General features: G+C 40.7%; 2 protein-coding genes across 3 annotated transcripts; one reads left to right on the top strand and one right to left on the bottom strand.

Annotated features, from left to right (window-relative positions):
* The first annotated feature begins 492 nt into the window (after positions 1-492).
* LOC135631900 (tubulin alpha-2 chain) lies at positions 493-3,243 on the top strand. Of its 2 annotated transcripts, XM_065139992.1 has the most exons (5): positions 493-700; positions 1,569-1,803; positions 1,894-2,264; positions 2,338-2,796; positions 2,885-3,243. In XM_065139992.1, the coding sequence occupies exons 1-5, from the start codon at positions 608-610 to the stop codon at positions 3,122-3,124; spliced, it is 1,398 nt and encodes a 465-aa protein (XP_064996064.1). In that variant the 5' UTR covers positions 493-607; the 3' UTR covers positions 3,125-3,243. The 2 variants fall into 2 exon arrangements, with proteins under 2 accessions (XP_064996064.1, XP_064996063.1); XM_065139991.1 differs by having other exon boundaries at positions 494-700; positions 2,338-3,243.
* A 7,275-nt stretch (positions 3,244-10,518) lies between these two features.
* Positions 10,519-11,187, bottom strand: LOC135631089 (basic leucine zipper 4-like). The gene has a single exon (XM_065138492.1). The coding sequence runs from the start codon at positions 11,139-11,141 to the stop codon at positions 10,728-10,730; it is 414 nt and encodes a 137-aa protein (XP_064994564.1). The 5' UTR covers positions 11,142-11,187; the 3' UTR covers positions 10,519-10,727.
* Positions 11,188-17,782: the final 6,595 nt, after the last annotated feature.

The following is a 17,782-nucleotide window of genomic DNA, read 5'->3' as shown; positions in this document are numbered from 1 at the left end:
TATGCAGTATTTTCTAATCTTGTTAGTTGGAATTAGTCTCTTAAATTAAATTAAATTATTTCTGATTAAAGTAGATGGTAGCGGGTCTTGCGTTGAGGTGTCCCATCGGTTGTCATGACGTGCCCGTCTAACCAACGTAGACCAAGACCGAAGCGGAACCCCAGAAGGTCCGCCATAACCGTCGTATGTAGAAGGCTAGTTACGATGTATCACACCGCATCTTCTCGCCAACAATCTCCACGCGGCATTGTCCGTCAGATCCACATCCATCTAGTGGCAAGAGAATCGTAATTTTTGTACGGCGGCGAGTCCATTTGGAATTCGAAATCGAATTCAGGCGCCAAAAATAGACGTTAAACCTTCGACGTGGGCGGTTAACCAATGGCCAGATCAGCTTAACAAACCACGGTAAGCTAACCCCGGTTTAGGAGGGGAAGCCCTAGCATCGCGCTCCGCCACCCCCTCTGTCCTATAAAAGGCGCTCGAGGGACGCGAGGGCTTGCAGACAACCTTAGGCGTCTTAGCACACGCCTGCTCTCTACATTTACATTTGCTCTCTCTTCTCTTGATCTACCTCTTCTTGTTTTTTTTGCTTGGATCGGCGAAAATGAGAGAGTGCATCTCGATCCACATCGGGCAGGCCGGGATTCAGGTCGGCAACGCCTGCTGGGAGCTTTACTGCCTCGAGCATGGCATCCAGGTTCGATATCCTCCTTCTATCGGTGGTTGATCTATTTGTTCTCTTTCATCATTCGTTTTAGGCATTATAAGTGTCAGATTAGTAGATCTGTCACACATTGTTCAGATCTATGAAATTTCGGTGGTTAGTGGTTGTATCCTGAGTTCTTGCAGTTTAATTTGTGTTTCCTGACGTATTTTGGCCTTTTTTTCGCTTGATCTCACTTATTGAGCGGTAGATCTGTACTTGCGTACTTAATGTATGGATCTGGAGTGTTAATAGCTATTTCTCAGATCTTCACAGGCTTCTTGGTTTTGGCGCTTTGTTCATTGTTTATTATTTGATGTTCTTTAGTTCTGATATATTTTGAGGCTAATGGACGAACGTAAGTAATGATCAATGTATGTACGTTTTCAACAAATATTTACTCATTAAAATGTCAGATAAGGCGCATTTGATCGTTGAAGGACAATAATCTCTGGTCTTGGACATGCAATAGGTGTAGTGTAAATATGGGTTTCAGTAGGCATGCTAATTATTCGAACACTGTAGAATGTATTCTTTTCGCGGTTTTGTGAACAGATAGTACTCTTTTCAGAATGCACTTGCAACATTTGTTTCTTCGTATACCAGATCGTGTCTACATGGTCAGATCTGGATTGCTAATATGAAATAATCGTAGATCTGTGAAATTTATGGCTTTATTCATCAACTCTCTCTTTCCTGCCAATTTCAAGCAATATGATTATTATTTAGAGGTGTTTGTATAGTATTTTCCTTGCACAATCAATGCATAGATTTTGCTAGCGTTTTTGTTCCCAAAACATTGTAGATCTGGTCCCAAGCAATGCATGTTGTTTGCCTGTGTTGATACCGCCCACTTGTGCAGCCTGATGGCCAAATGCCTGGTGACAAAACCGTTGGTGGCGGTGATGATGCCTTCAACACCTTTTTCAGTGAGACCGGCGCTGGAAAGCATGTTCCTCGTGCAGTCTTTGTCGATCTGGAACCCACCGTCATCGATGAAGTAAGAACTGGAGCTTACCGCCAGCTCTTCCACCCTGAGCAGCTCATCAGTGGCAAGGAAGATGCTGCGAACAACTTTGCTAGAGGCCACTATACCAGTAATTATCTGATCCATCTTCCCATCATCTTTGTAGTGAGTTACGCAATTCCAGTGATGTTTACTGACATTTGTGCGCGTATTCCTGCAGTCGGCAAGGAAATTGTGGATCTCTGCCTCGATCGCATCAGGAAGCTCGCAGACAACTGCACTGGCCTTCAAGGATTCCTTGTTTTCAATGCTGTTGGAGGAGGAACTGGCTCTGGCCTTGGCTCTCTCCTCCTTGAGCGCCTCTCTGTCGACTACGGGAAGAAGTCGAAGCTGGGGTTCACGGTCTACCCTTCACCTCAGGTCTCCACCTCGGTGGTTGAGCCCTACAACAGTGTCCTGTCCACTCACTCCCTTCTGGAGCACACTGATGTGGCTGTTCTTCTTGACAATGAAGCAATCTATGACATCTGCAGGCGATCTCTCGACATCGAACGCCCCACCTACACCAATCTCAACCGTCTTGTTTCTCAGGTCTATTATCCCTACCTAATGAATACTTAAATATTTTTCGGCAGTAAACGTGATGAAGTTTGCTGTTACACAGGTCATTTCTTCTTTGACTGCGTCGCTGAGGTTTGATGGCGCGCTGAATGTTGATGTCACTGAGTTCCAAACCAATCTGGTCCCATATCCAAGGATCCATTTCATGCTTTCATCGTATGCTCCCGTCATCTCCGCTGAAAAGGCCTACCACGAGCAACTCTCTGTTGCCGAAATCACCAACAGTGCTTTCGAGCCCTCTTCCATGATGGCCAAGTGTGATCCCCGCCATGGGAAATACATGGCTTGCTGCCTTATGTACCGTGGAGATGTGGTGCCCAAGGATGTCAATGCCGCTGTTGCTACCATCAAGACCAAGCGGACCATCCAGTTTGTCGATTGGTGTCCGACTGGATTCAAGTGCGGCATCAACTATCAGCCACCCAGTGTTGTTCCCGGGGGCGATCTGGCCAAGGTACAGAGGGCTGTGTGCATGATATCCAACTCCACCAGCGTCGCTGAAGTCTTCTCACGTATCGATCACAAGTTCGACCTCATGTATGCCAAGAGGGCCTTCGTGCACTGGTATGTTGGCGAGGGCATGGAGGAAGGGGAATTTTCCGAGGCTCGTGAGGATCTTGCTGCACTGGAAAAGGACTATGAGGAGGTTGGCGCAGAGTCTGCTGAGGGTGATGAAGGCGATGAAGGGGATGAATACTAAGCGAGCAATGTTCGCAAGCCTTGTGTTTGTCGACTACTGCTGCCACTGCTGCTTTAAGTTTCTGTGTCGTTTTCTTGGCTGTGTTCCGTGTTGTCCTGGGGTCAGGAGTGTGTCACCGGTTCCGTTTTAATTCACTTTGGACTTTGTGCTATTGTCAGTTACGCTGCTTCGTTTGGTACGCTAAGTCCTATGTGCTGTGCTTAAATTTCGATATTTTCTATATGCTAATCATATTATCGGTTCGTTTGATTTTTGAGAAACTTATGGTACTCAGTGGATGCAAATCATAATTTGCACCACTCCTGTGAGAAATTGATTCTACCCATTAGTTCACGGTATATATGAGGCACACAAGTGACAAGCTCTCAACGGGCTGGCAAGAAAACTTCTGACCCAAGTCTGTCTAGGTGATACTTGGGAGCTCAGTGTGTTCATCTCAAACATATCTCGGGCAACTTAGCAACCTAGCGTATATGGATTCAGATTTTGTTAGGTTGACTATAATCTTAATAATTTTTTTCTTAATATTTTTTATACTAGAAGAAGGTCTAACATCGCAAACATAATCACTTACGTCCAATATCGCAAACATAATCACTCGTTGAATGATTTATTTCCGTCAAAGTGTAATTAAATCTCACTTAGGTCCAATATCGTAAATATAATTAAATCTCACTTAGGACATGTAGATGCTAACATGTATGATATAAGTCATCGCTTCGCTTTTTAATGACTTATTTCCGTCAAAGTGTAATTAAATTACACTTAGAAAATGTAGATACTAACATGCATGATATAAGTCATCGTTTCGCTTTTTGCCTAGATAACCTAGCAAGCGGTGCTACCAGCTTAGCCACCATCATCGACTCCACCTTGATCAGCATCGACACCCATCAAGGTTCCTCGATCGGACATGAAATCGACATCCTAAGAGCACCTGAGACATATTGAACCGTCGATTGAGAGGATCCCAACCATAGAATTCGATGGATCACACCACCATTCTATCTTGCTTGAATTGAGGCCCAATCGACAAAGTTGATAGAGGATTCCTTATAGATCTAACTACATTAGATAGACTGATGTTTGGAGGAGATAAGACAAGAGTTCCAATAATCAAAATGAGAAACACTAAACCCCACAATGTGTCGATTGTTATTCACTTAGAAAATCCATGTGGAATCGATTCCAACGAACTTTTGCCTCTCGTCCTTAGAGGCATTCGATGGTAATATCGAATCGACATAGCAAATTATAGTTTTTCGTATCCAAATGTTATTATACAATACTTTACACACTTTGATGTGTTGCCCCTTTCTGTTCATGTTAAGAGGCCTAGCACAAGAATGAAATGCCCGCTAAAAGTCGCTTCCCATCAATTCTTTTGCCTAGCTCACGAAGAAGTTTGAACTTCACTTTCTTAGAAATATATACTCGCGACTATCAATGGCAATGCTTCTCATATTTAAGCAGAGGAAGGAAGTGTTGAATCTCGGATTTTGATGATGAAATCAATTGATAAATTATTTGATCTAATTCATGTATTGAGATAAGTGTGCATGATTAACTACGATAGCAATAAGGCGTAAAGTAGATGATAAACCGGAGTCGAAGACTTAGACGATATACCGGGAGTTCACCGAGAGTTCATTGTGAGATCACCGGAAGTACGCTGGAAGACTCGCCGAAAGCACGCCGGAGACTAGTCGAGAGTTGGTCGGGAGTTCGCTGGAAACTCGCCGGAAGACTCATCGAGAAATTTGCTAGAGAATCGTCGAGTGAAAAATCGACATACCAGACCATGCTTGCCTTAATCATAGTTAGAACAATAATTAGAGTTGATTTAGGAGGTAATCTCATCAACTCTGTTAGAGGCCAACTAGGCTCGGAGATATGATGGTTTGGGCCAAATACAAGGCTCAACCAGGTTGCTGGACTCTAACCAACGATGGCACCGCCTGGAAGACCTAGTCTCCCAGGTGGTTTGGACGATGGTACTGTAAGTAATTATTACTGATAGCGATGGTATCGCCCATGTCAAGCGATGGTATCGTCAAAGCTCGATCTCTGAGCTCTATCAGGCAATAGTACCTTCCAATGTCAGACTACAGGTGATAGTACCGTCAGTATCCCGAAAAATCGAGATACGATACTTTTTAGCTCCATTTTTTAACCTAATATGTGATCATATTTATATTTTTACGGTTAAACCTACGCTTCGATCGTTTATACGCCGGTTCGACTCCTTAGGTAGAAGAAATGGTGAGTGGGTATTAAAACCTTGATAACGACATTGGCGGTGCATTAAAACACATTCGACCGTACATGGAGTACGGCCCATTGATAGAAAGTCAAAATCACTATTACAGGACAAAGGCTTTTCCAAGTAGAGGACATGAAGCTTTGTTGCTCAAAATGTGAATCCGCCCCGTGAAAGAGACTCTGCTGTTGCTCGTCTTAATTCCTTGTCGGCGGCTTAGGCGACGGACAAATCGTGGCGTTGAATCCACCGCTTGTTGTTCACAAGGTACATGGATATTCTTCACAAGGATCACCGAACCACTGACGCTAGCATTCCGTCTTTTATGGTTGAAATGCTATAAATTGGTCGTCCATCGGGGATGCAGAGCATATCTTAGATTTGAGGGAGGTGTTCTTGTGCAGAGATCGGAGACAGGGCAAGGATGTGCTACGAGGTGAAGTGTGGCAAGTGCGGGAAGACCACCTGGGGAGGCTGCGGCCGCCACGTCGCGTCCGTCCACCAGCGGATCGCCGAGGGGCAGCACTGCATGTGCCGGGACTGGCCGGGCGTGAAGCTCGCCCAGTCTTCCGGCGGTGGCGCCGTCGTCGATGACAAAGCGGCAGACAAGAATCACTCCTCTTCGTCCACCTGCACCATCCATTGATCCGCCCCTCGCTGTTGCCCCAAACGATCGTTTGGATTTGGTATGCCGTTGGATTCCAGATGCATAAAGCCTGCGTTGCTACTGTCGTCCTCATCATCCATGGATGATGAGACTTGTGTGCTAATTTACGTTATGTAACTTTGGTTATCTTAATGTTGCCTTTGGTGTTGTTTATTTGGCTTGCAAAATTAGATGTTCGAACTCTCTCGTTTGATCAGTTCGACTTCTCTGCGTGCGTTCGTCTCAGAGGCTTTGGAATGCCCACCATCTGTTTGGTTTGAGAACTCAAAGAATTGCATTTTGAATGTTCGACTTCTCTGTGTGCGTTCGTCTCAGAGGCTTTGGAATGCCCACCATCTGTTTGGTTTGAGAACTCAAAGAATTGCATTTTGAATGTTCGACTTCTCTGTGTGCGTTCGTCTCAGAGGCTTTGGAATGCCCACCATCTGTTTGGTTTGAGAACTCAAAGAATTGCATTTTGAATGTTCGACTTCTCTGTGTGCGTTCGTCTCAGAGGCTTTGGAATGCCCACCATCTGTTTGGTTTGAGAACTCAAAGAATTGCATTTTGAATGTTCGACTTCTCTGTGTGCGTTCGTCTCAGAGGCTTTGGAATGCCCACCATCTGTTTGGTTTGAGAACTCAGAGAATTGCATTTTGAATGTTCGAACTCTCTCGTTTGATCAGGAGACTTCTCTGTGTGCGTTCGTCTCAGAGGCTTTGGAATGCCCACCATCTGTTTGGTTAGAGAACTCAGAGAATTCCATTTTGAGGGAATTACGGGTCAGCGTTGATTTCGATGCGGCCAACAATTCCGCCTGTTCCTCTGCAAGGGTATATATATACATACATATATATACATATATATATATACATATATATATATATATACATACATATATATATATATATATATATATATATATATATATATATATATATATATATATATCTCCATAAAAGATACTGGAAATTGGTGTTTCAGTCATATATCCATAAAAGATTTCTATTTTTTTATCAAAAATTTACTCTTTTAATTCAAGTATCATAAAGTGTGCATACTAAACATTTGCCAAAGGATCCAATCTTTGTGACCTCAAGACTGCAAATGTCTTAATCACTAATACTCTATTATTGTGTAGTTAGCAAATAGGTTAAGCAATACATAAGAACAATCACAATAGATTAGAAGGCTAAAATAATGGATCAAATAAACTCTTTCTTAAAATAATGCTTATTTTATAGAAAACTGTAGAATAAAATTTATTAGGAAAATGAACTTAGAAGTGCTATAAAACTTCATTTATTGCTTCGCTTCCTACCCAACAAAAGCTTATTGTAACGTGTTTGATCATTCGAGATGTGCGTGTCATACTTACACGATCATAGTTATCAAAATCAAACTGGTCATCATCAACTTAACATTGCAAACTGATGACTCAATCAATGGAACCACAGATCTAATAAAACATTTCTAAAAATAATTATAGTTATACATATTTTTTGAATTGATTTATATTTTTTAGCTCTCCTCTCCTCTCCACTCCTCTTCTCTTCTTCTTCTTGTTTCCCTCTTCTCCTTCCTCTCGTTTTCTCTCCCTATTTCCTATCCATATGGTAATCTAACCTCTACCTATCCCATGAAGTCATCCTCCTTTTCTATTTCACAGCAATGCTTTTTTGCATGCACAAAAAATGTAAAGGAATCAGAGAGTAAACATAGTTGGCAACAGTCATAGTGTCCACTCGATCACAAAGCAGATGGAAGAGTCCCAAAACTTTTAGGATAAGCCCTAAGAAAATGCACGAATCACGTCAAATCTCCATCACAGGACCATCCTACACATCAGCTAGGTCAATCCATTCTAAAGCCACTTTTCTTGCGTGAGTCAGTGAGACGACTCGAACACATTCTTGGAGATCCGAACGTTTGAATCCTTTTGAAAAAACGCAGTCGTCGTAAAGTTGGGATATATATGCATGCGAAGAATGCTGAGACCGCAACAATAGTTGACCTCTAATTTGTGCATATATATTTGTATACACAGTTTAATGTGTATGCAAAGGTTTTTGGGGCTAAAGATATGGTAAAATTTTCGTTGTGGAGGGTGTTGTGGAAAGCAAATCGTAGACTGTATGTTGATCCGATTCAATTTGGACTCGAAGGCACAAGGGTGTTTGAGAAACCATATGGTAGTCCTATGAGATAGGTTGATTAGACCCGGAAGCGTGTGAGACGACTCTAAGGTGATCTTTCAGGTAGAGTCGAATTGTTTGATGTGGGCTCGAGATTGGGCTCATGTAGAATCTGACTCGTTGATGGATTCTCGTACAAAGGTTAATATTGGGGGGTGTTTCTTGACCTGATCTCTCTAATACTTAAGTTAGATTTGAGGAGATATGTAGTATAAAAGAGTTATTCTCTTGGAGATCTGATCTTTAGGTTAGCGTCGGGTTGACTTTTATACTCGTCTAGTCGAGGAAATCACCTATAATGATTGTAACGCCTTGCCTCACAATCGAAAATCACTTGTAACGATCGTAATACCTTCCCTCTAGCATTATGTCCATGAGGGCAATAAATATGTAATAATCATAACATGTCCCCTATAACGTTTTATTTACAAGAGTCGACCAAGGAGAGTGGGGGGGGGAGGACCCCAATAGTCGCTTGTAGACAGCTATCCACGAAGGCTGACAAGACTGGCAGAAGGGATCTTATGACTATCGTTCACGAGGGCCAATAAACTAAGTTATCTTTATGTCACTGTCCTGTCGGGTGTGACTAGGCTTTTATTTTCTATGTTAGCACCCTTGTGGTGACTAATTGGCAGGAAGGGATTAATTACCAGAATATTTCCTATCATTTGTCCCACCCTCCGAAGATATACTTCATAGCTCTTACAAAGAGGTTTGAAGCATGTCGTTTAACCCATTTGACACAGGAGCATTTAGGATCTCATCTTTTGAGTCGAATTTTCTAGGTCCAGAGAAAAATTTTATTAACTTAGTGTATTTTCGCTAACTTCAATATTTATTTATTATTCTGAACTCATTAGCTCAATTCTAAAGGAAAAATATTTTTCTTCCTCTTTTTGATTTACAAGGAAGAAATTTTGACAAAAAGCCTCATATCATCTATATAATCTATTATGAGATTTATTTTCTATTTTAATTAATAAATTAACTTTGATTAGTCTAAGGATCGGGGAGGTTTGAATTATCTTGATATGCAAAAAAATTTTTAAAAAGTAAAATATATATATTAAATAATATATGACACTTTTACTTAAACTTAGAACTTGAAATATATCACTTGTACAATAATATAATAGCCGATTGAATTTCTTAGCATAAAAGAGGAATCTAAGTTGAAATAATAGTCTACATTATATCATGATTTTTTTTTTTTCTTTTAGGAATCTTTAAGGAAGATTAGAAGAGAAAGCAAGAAAACTGAAAACACATGAAAAAAAAGAAAAATATTTAAGAATACAGAGAGCCGATCAACATGACAAGAAAAAAATATGTATGATAGAGATTGAGATATGGGATAAGAGATAGAAGAGAGTTGAATACACGAAGAATAAGATGAGTAAAGGAAGGAGTGGATTGAGAAAGCAATTGAGAACTTCTTTTCCCCAAAGTTGTAAGGTCGAGAAATCAGTAACCAAACGCCTTCAACAAATACTGTTCAACAATTCGAAGAAGCTGCTTTCGGTGTCGGCGGTGCTTTAGAATGTTTTTGGATGATAAGGAATATTTGAGCTTGCTTTTATCAGCATAATATCTCATCCTCTCCATCAAGAATATTGCGAACATCACGTTCAACTCCTCTCGTTTTATCCTGGAATCTTAATCCATGGTTGACGTGCCATCTTCTTTGTCTTGCTTGCTCATGCATGACTTGCATAACGCTGATGTATCACAGGCAGCTCCACCTCCTCCCGTCTTTCGACCTTCGCCCCTCACCCTTCTTTACTGAACACTGTCTGTCCTCCATTACCTCCACGCTAAAGCTGTGGACGTTGACCCTAACTTGCTGATATAAAGAAGAAGATATCCGAGAGAAAGAGAGAGAGAGAGAGAGAGAGCAGAAGTCACTAAGAGTGGAATAAAGATTCATTACCAAGATTAAAGAAAAAGGTTGCAGAAGCTTTAACTCACACTGCCGTCAAAAGCAGCTTTAGAAAGAAATGGATCAACGCACGTCACTCCGTCTCTCTCTCTCGGTCTCATTTCTACGCTTCGCAGCTTTAGGCGTTCACCGTCACCGCCAGCGTCATCCCCTCTTTGGACGCTCGACGCACCGAGCTCGATACGTGAGCGATCCAGTAAATATGTACCGACGTCAGATCGCCTTCGGCTTTGCTCATCTCACGACAAACCAATCAATTCCATTAGATCTAGCTGTCGAAGAAAGATCGATTCCACTACATCATGCGCACCATCCTTCCTTTTTTTTATGTGTTGCTTTGAAGTCCCATGGGAAAAAAGCGTTGCTTCGAGATTCGTGCGTTCCAGACCCGACCGTCGGGGAAATTTTTATGACGATTCGTGTGTTCTCTTGATTATGCAACGATCGTCGTCCATCATTACATTACGAATCTTGAGGCAGTTAGAGAACGCCGCGATGCGCGACGCGGATGCGTAAATATTAATTAAAGTGGATTCCACTTTGTTTATTTATTTATTAAACGTTAGACCCGAAAAGGTAAATTATGAATTAGTAATTTACACACGAGAACTTCCACCCAAAACAACACCCGCCAATGTCCACCGCATATAAAAAGGGGACCCGGTCCAGAAACTTCCCAGTTCCGCCAGTTCACGCGATCAGCGACGCTAACTCCTGCTCGTATCCCAAACAACCAAAGCCGCCGTGAGTCAACAGTTGCCGGAGGAGGACCAGCCGGCGGAGTTCGGTGAGTCTCAAGCGGAGGGCGGAGGACTCGGCGAGAAGCCGGCCGTTCGCCCGGCGGAGGAGCAGGGTTTGTTGAGCCAGGGTGCGAACCCGGCTCTCCAGCTCCCGGTTCTCGTCGCGGAGCCGGGAGGACTCAGCACGGAGCTCCCCGAGGTGGCGCTGTTTTCGCATCCGGCACCGGCGGGCGGACTCGCGGTTGGAGATCTTCCGGCGTAGCCTCCGCTGCTCGACCGGGGACAGGGAGGGGCAGGCGGTCGGCTCGGGGTCGAGCCAGGAGAGGTCGAGGGGGGGGAAGTGGTCGTCGACGGGCAGCAGCATGGCGACGTCGAGCGTAGCGGGTGATGGAGAGAGAAGGGAGGGAGAAAAGGGAAGAAAGGCGGAGGCGGGGAGCGGTATTTAAAGGCGGCGGAGAAGGCGACGTGGGAACCGGCGGGCCCCACTGATTCGGTTTGAGGGGTGACGTGGAGGAAGGTGGTTGGCGGTTTGTGGTGTGCGCGGCGGGTGAGCGTGGACTCGTGAGTCAGGGCGCACTCGGCACCGGTGGTGGATGAAAGCTTATGCTCGCATACTTGTCCGGATGCGACCAGTAGATATCTGCCGTTGATTGCTGAAAGTTGGATGAATGGATGGTGGATGAAGCGTGGTGCATAGAAAAAGTAGGTGCGACGAGTTCTTATCCTTTGGAGAACCGCGTGACGGCGTGGGGATGCGTTGATGGGACCCGATGAGAAGTTAGCTTAATGACCAAGAAAACAAGGGGGTTGGATTTAGGGTTTGACGTTTAGAGTTTAGGAACGTAGGTGCTATTTAATCGTGGAATGAGATCGGACTCCTGCAGCTAAATTAACTAAGAATATATATATATATATATATATATATATATATATATATATATATATATATATATATATATATATAATAATAATAATAATAATAATAATAATAATATTATTATTATTATTATTATTATTATTATTATTATTATTAATAAAATACCTTACCATGGCAACTAAAATGAAGGATGTGGTAAGTTTTGTATATTAATAATCGGATGTCTCTTGGATAAAAATATATATATATATACACGATGATTACCGGTTCAATCATGCTTTATGTCGATAGAGGACAGGAAAATAACCCTACTAGTGTTAAGAAAATTATGTGGTGAGATGAAACTAGTCAATTAATTTTATTAGTGTGAGGAGGGATATTGGTTGGATAAGGCAGATTCACAAGAGACGAGAAATAGATATTTAAATGTTTTTTATTTAACCAAAGATATTAGCTCGTACAAATCTTAAATGTTGGAAAGGATCGATATAATGCACTCCATATCGTTGAGACATTAGGGATTGCCATCATAGTTGATGTTATGGAATAGATAGTGCTGCAGTAAAGTTGATCAAATCTAGATGGGGGAGTTCTAGTTTACTTCAATATTGAAAGAACCACAAGCATCATTCTAGATACCTATCTCAAACTTAGATCATCAATCACTTACTGATAGATGTCCTAGACTAGATTGGAGATACTCTCTAACCTAATCTATGCATGGCTAGGTAAGTATAAGCAATATTTAGCCCTTGGTCACCAAAGCTTCCATTTGACTTTGTGTTATCAATCAAGCTATCATCATATTTTGGTGATTTTTGTTTAATTATATGGTAATATCTAATTAAGTAAGATATATTATATATATGATTGAATTTGATCGATAGTTATTAGTAACTAAAAAAAAAGTCAAATTATAATAGGAAAAACTATCATATTACTTATCATAGATATTTTGCTTTTGCTGATAAATAGACAGGATCTCGAGAACAGGAGACTGGCTATGTAATAGTTATTCTCTCATCCTCCATTGTTTCTAATCTATCGATCATTGTAATCCTATGAAGGAAAGTAAGAGAGGAGAAGATGAGTCTAGTTCTCTTTATTTATCGATATAACTATAGTTTTCGAATTCGATGACAATGTGCTTACAAATCAAATAAAGTTTTTTTTTCTAATTAACATCCAAAGCTATACATCGAAAATCTGATATATTGTTATTTGATCTTAATTCTAGCATTAAAGTTTTTCTACGTAATAGCAAGATTTTTTTATGCTCACAATTTCTACACTAATAACAAGTTTATATGTATTTATTTAGTGTGTAAAAGAATGTTACGATTCAAAGTTTTCCAATTCATACACCCAAGAGCATCTAAGAGGAAGGCTAACTATAAAACCCTGTAATGGCCAAATCACCAAACCCACATGAAGCTAAAGATGTACTTTTGTTTAGGTATTTTGATAGCTAGAATGGTCCATCCAGAAGATTTGCACTGCCCTAACCCTAGAAAAAAGGTTGCTGGTGTATCTCAGAATGTGAGAGACAAAAGCTTGCGTCTTCTAATTCTAGGGAGACCTACACAATACAAAATGGATTCATGGGCAGTGGGCATCACAAGATCAAGAGGAAAGATTCGGAGAGACCTGTCCATGATTTCCTCTTTCATGTTTTCCCTTTGTCTTCTTTTTAGTTCTTTGAACATGGCAAGCTTCTGGTGATGGTGGTGGTGGTGGTGGTGGTGGTGGTCACAAGGAAACCTTTGCTTTCGCCCACAACGCATTGCAGATCATGGTATGTCCTCTCTTTTCTCTGCAAATGTTGCCCGACCATGTCTCGTCCACACTGAGTCCATGTTACAGGAACAGTTGCAGGAAGAATGCATGAAGCCAACAACCATGCCTGTTTCAGGGAAAGAGACCATGAACATAAAGAAGGAGAAGCCTGCAAATCTGAAGCAGATCAGCCAGGTTCATCCCACCTGCCAATGGAAAACAATTGTCACTACATGCTCACACAGCTTTTCCGGATCGGAGATGTTTCGTCTTAGCTTTCCAAGTCTTTTCGAGTGACGTGTCCATGGGTTGAGTCCACGTTGTAAAGGCAACAGCACACAAGTGGGTTGCCGAAGACTTTTGGAAAGAAGCTATCTGTTGAAGCCTCGAAATGTCGAGGGAAGGGTATGGCATTGTTGCACGTAATCGTCTTTGACGACAACCATGCAAATGTGACAAGATAGTAGAAGAGAGCTTTCTTTCTGTCTTAGCTTCCATTGATGTAAATACCTTTTCTGGTCAATGAGGGATTCCAAGTAAAAGATGCATGGGAAGAAAGACGGTCAGTGGCTCACAATGGAGCAGTGAAGTGAGCTGGGAAAGGTTAAAGATCTGATGACTTCTACTCATGAAAGCATGCAGGGAAGTTGACCTTCAGGTTAGAGAATCTCTCTTGGATTTCTTGTAGTTTTCATGGAATCACCTGTGATCAATGATAAGCTTTACAAGTGGGCAAAGTATAAGATAATTCCATAAGGTGTGTGGCATGTAAGTGCTTATCATATATATATATATATATATATATGAAGATGTCGGTCATAGTAGTTTAATAAAGATTTTGATATTTTATCGTAAGATTATGGACTTAAATCTCATCTTTGTATAAAGAAAAAATCATCATATATGTAATCTTTAAAACTATACTTTTGCTTCTTATTATAATGAATTAAATAAACTACATGACAAGTGGCCTAAAAAACAAGTGGGTGTAAATGAATGCATTAGGTATCTCAATGACACATGCAATTAAGATGAGTCAGGTGGAAACAAGAAAAGCAAATGGAATTAGGTAGAGGTTGAGAAAGGTGTAAGATCACTTATATATACCATTTTTATGAGCCTATGAACTGATCTGCAATGATACAATGCAGTTGGCTTCTAATGTGCAAATCCATAATCTTGTACTTATATTAGCTAACATCAAAGAAATAAGAAGTTCTCTGAAATATCATTGCTGAACTTTCAATTAGAAGTTCTCTATTTGTAGAGATTCTATGGGGAGGATATCCGCCCATGAAAAGATCAATTATATTTCAATCTCTAATCCTTTTTATATACATTTAGATGTAAGCACATAGCATAAATATAATCAATTAAATTATCAAAATAATATAGATAGAAATCTAGATAAACTGACTTACAATTTCAGGTTCCCAACAATCATAATGGATTTGCTATTATGATTGCCCAAAATGTGATGATACCATAGTAGACATGTCAAATCATTTTGAGGTACATGTAGTTGCACAAGCATGTGATGCCACAATGGACAAGCATGACTTGGGCAAGATTAGCCATCTGCGTGCATGAACCTAATGTAGGGGCCCGTAGCTCACAACGCATGCACTTCATCACTCCAATGGCCTCTTGGATTTAGATCATGTCCAAACCAATATGCCCGACAAGCTTTTCCATTGTCAAAAAGACACGAAGCAAGGAGTTCAGTAGACCTCCTCTTTTTCTTCTTTTCCCCGTCCTTTTTTCTTGATTGATGCCAACATTCGATCTGCATAATCCAACTTCCATTAATTTATTGTCTTGTTGGAGTTGATAAAGTGCAGTGATGGTGGCGCAAGTGGAAAGGAGTACGAGTAGGTCAAGACTCTTGGACAAGTGACATGAAGAAAGCGATGATCTCATGAGAGTTTATATTCTCAAGTGTTATGTAGGAACTTCTTTTTATTTTGAGAATATGGATGGCCAAAAATATGCATCGAAATAATAATAATTATAATAATAACAACAACAACAATAAGATGGTGAGAGACTCTTCAATGTTAAGATTTTTTGAATCTTAATCATAGTCTCAAGTGTAATAGGAACTTCTCTTTGTTTTTAGAATATAGATGGCTAAAATATGCATCAAAATAATAATAACAACAATAAGATTAGACTATGTTATCAACATTTCATTCCATGTAGAGAGAGAGAGAGTTTTGAGGTATTTGATGAGTGGAAAGGATAAGATATGTGGCATGGATACCATTAATGCAAGCTGAAAACATTGGACTTGCTTTTATCCCGTAATAATTTTAATGAAATCTTCATCAAAACAGAAAGAAAAATATTTTGAAACTTCTAGTCAACTCTGATGTGACTGAAGTGGAATGTTGCCACTGAGGTTGATGGAATTGATGGTTGTAATCATATAGGTGCATGAGTGGCAAAGAACTCAAAACCATGACCCAGAATTATGGCAGAATTGATGGAGCAATAGCATTTGAGATGAGTTTTGCAAGATGAGTTAGTATATGAGGGAACTCATACCCAAACTACAAGTTCTTATTTGAAGGAGAGTTTGCATCGATAAGCAATTAAGAAGCCTCTAAACGTGGAAGTCAACGGCATTGCCTAGTAATTGCGTACATTAAGTTTACTTATAAGAGGTCAAAGACATTGTGATAGTTATTATATTTTCATTTGAGAGTAATGAAAACTATCTCATGATATGATATGGCATTAGTTACCTATTAAGAATAGTTTTAATTTTTTATATTTTAATATTTTCGATATATTAAACTATACACACGATTTTCTTATAAGACTAATCAATTGTATAATAAGATAAGAAATATGGTTTCATGTGAGATAACCATTAATTTATCTCAACATAAATAGAAATGTGGTCTCAGCTTTAGTTATTAACTCTTCAAAGTTTGGAAGGCCAAATCATCATTTTTGGACTTTTGTTGATGAATGTGTTTCTAAAATCAATTTATCAATTTTTTTCAATGATGATAAGTAGATCTTAATGGACAATCATCAACTAAAGCTATTGCCTCTCTCTCTCTCTCTCTCACTCTATATATATATATATATATATATATATATATATATATATATGTAAAATAAGCTTTTAGAACTTTATTAATAAAAATATATAAATGATAATTTTTATTTTTAAATTTAAATTAATTAATGTTAATAATACTTAGAAGTGGTTAATATGATTTTTTGGTATATGTGGAAGATCTTAATGATCCGACGGAAGTATATATGAAACATTAGAAATTTTGGTGTGAAAGAATGATTGAAGAATAGCAAGTGAAAGACATGACAAAGATTGAAGTGCCTATCCTTTTTGGACCCTTATAACTCACATGAACAGAGGATAGAAACACGACGTGAACAAAACCAAAGGAAGAAGACGCATACAACACAAAGCATCTGATATAGCCTCGACCAGCTCAGCTTCTTCTACTTGTCATCCATGTACCCCCTCTAAGCTCCCACGGCCACTGCTGCTCTTTCCCTTTCCTCCCCTCCTCCGCCCACGCACCCCGCTCCCTCCACCTTCTCGCACCACGTTGTTGCCGTCGTCGTGCATCAGCGGCACGTCGTTGTCCTCGTCGCGGTCGTCGTCGGTGGCGATGTTGATGCAGGAGCAGCGCTCCAGGGATGCGAAGAACGCGGTGGCGATGCTGCCGCCGACCCAGGCGGCCACCCGGTCGAGCTTGCCGCAGGCCGGCTGCCCGGGCGGCCTCCTCCCCCGGCGCCTCGGTGAGCAGCCGAAGAAGGCGACGCACCCTGGGCTGGGAAAAGTGGACGAAGGCATGAGAGAGAGAGAGAGAGAGAGAGGAGAAGCACAATCGGCAAGAGCAAGGTAGCAGAGTTGCCAAAGAAAGGGGAGTCCGTGAGTGGTGGTCTTAAAAGAAGGCATGGCATCCATTGTGCCTTGTTACTTTTGTTGCACTCATTAAAGTGGCGTTGGTGCAGAATGCTGCGTGCTGCCTTTGTTGGGGAACCTGTGGGCCCCATCACATAGCCGATGGTGGGCCCGTGAACTCCAGATTATATATATATATATATATATATATATATATATATATATATATACATATATATAATATTTATTAGACCCGAATTCCTGTCCCATTACTAAGAGGATAGGTTATGATGATAGATGAGTGGTAGTGTTGATGGCCTTCACTAAACAAACAGCATATAGTAGAGATTATTCCTAAAAACCATAATTATATCAGTACTATTATATTAGATTACATCATAAGAAATTGGACAAGCTTCATTCACATTTAAAAGATTTGCAGAGACCAATAGGCCAATTCAAACTC

Source organism: Musa acuminata, chromosome BXJ3-2 (assembly GCF_036884655.1).
Source record: "Musa acuminata AAA Group cultivar baxijiao chromosome BXJ3-2, Cavendish_Baxijiao_AAA, whole genome shotgun sequence".
Taxonomy (NCBI): domain Eukaryota; kingdom Viridiplantae; phylum Streptophyta; class Magnoliopsida; order Zingiberales; family Musaceae; genus Musa; species Musa acuminata.
Note: the sequence above shows the minus strand (reverse complement) of the source record. Positions and strands in the feature narration are given on the sequence as shown.

What these genes read in the sequence shown, in the direction of transcription:
- LOC135631089 (XM_065138492.1), bottom strand. Translation starts at nt 11,141, where the DNA reads ATGCTGCTGCCCGTCGACGACCACTTCCCCCCCCTCGACCTCTCCTGG.
- LOC135631900 (XM_065139992.1), top strand. Translation starts at nt 608, where the DNA reads ATGAGAGAGTGCATCTCGATCCACATCGGGCAGGCCGGGATTCAGGTC. An exon ending in GCCTCGAGCATGGCATCCAG is followed by an intron (nt 701 to 1,568) that starts GTTCGATATCCT and finishes CCACTTGTGCAG; the next exon opens with CCTGATGGCCAAATGCCTGG. An exon ending in ACTCCACCAGCGTCGCTGAA is followed by an intron (nt 2,797 to 2,884) that starts GTCTTCTCACGT and finishes GCATGGAGGAAG; the next exon opens with GGGAATTTTCCGAGGCTCGT.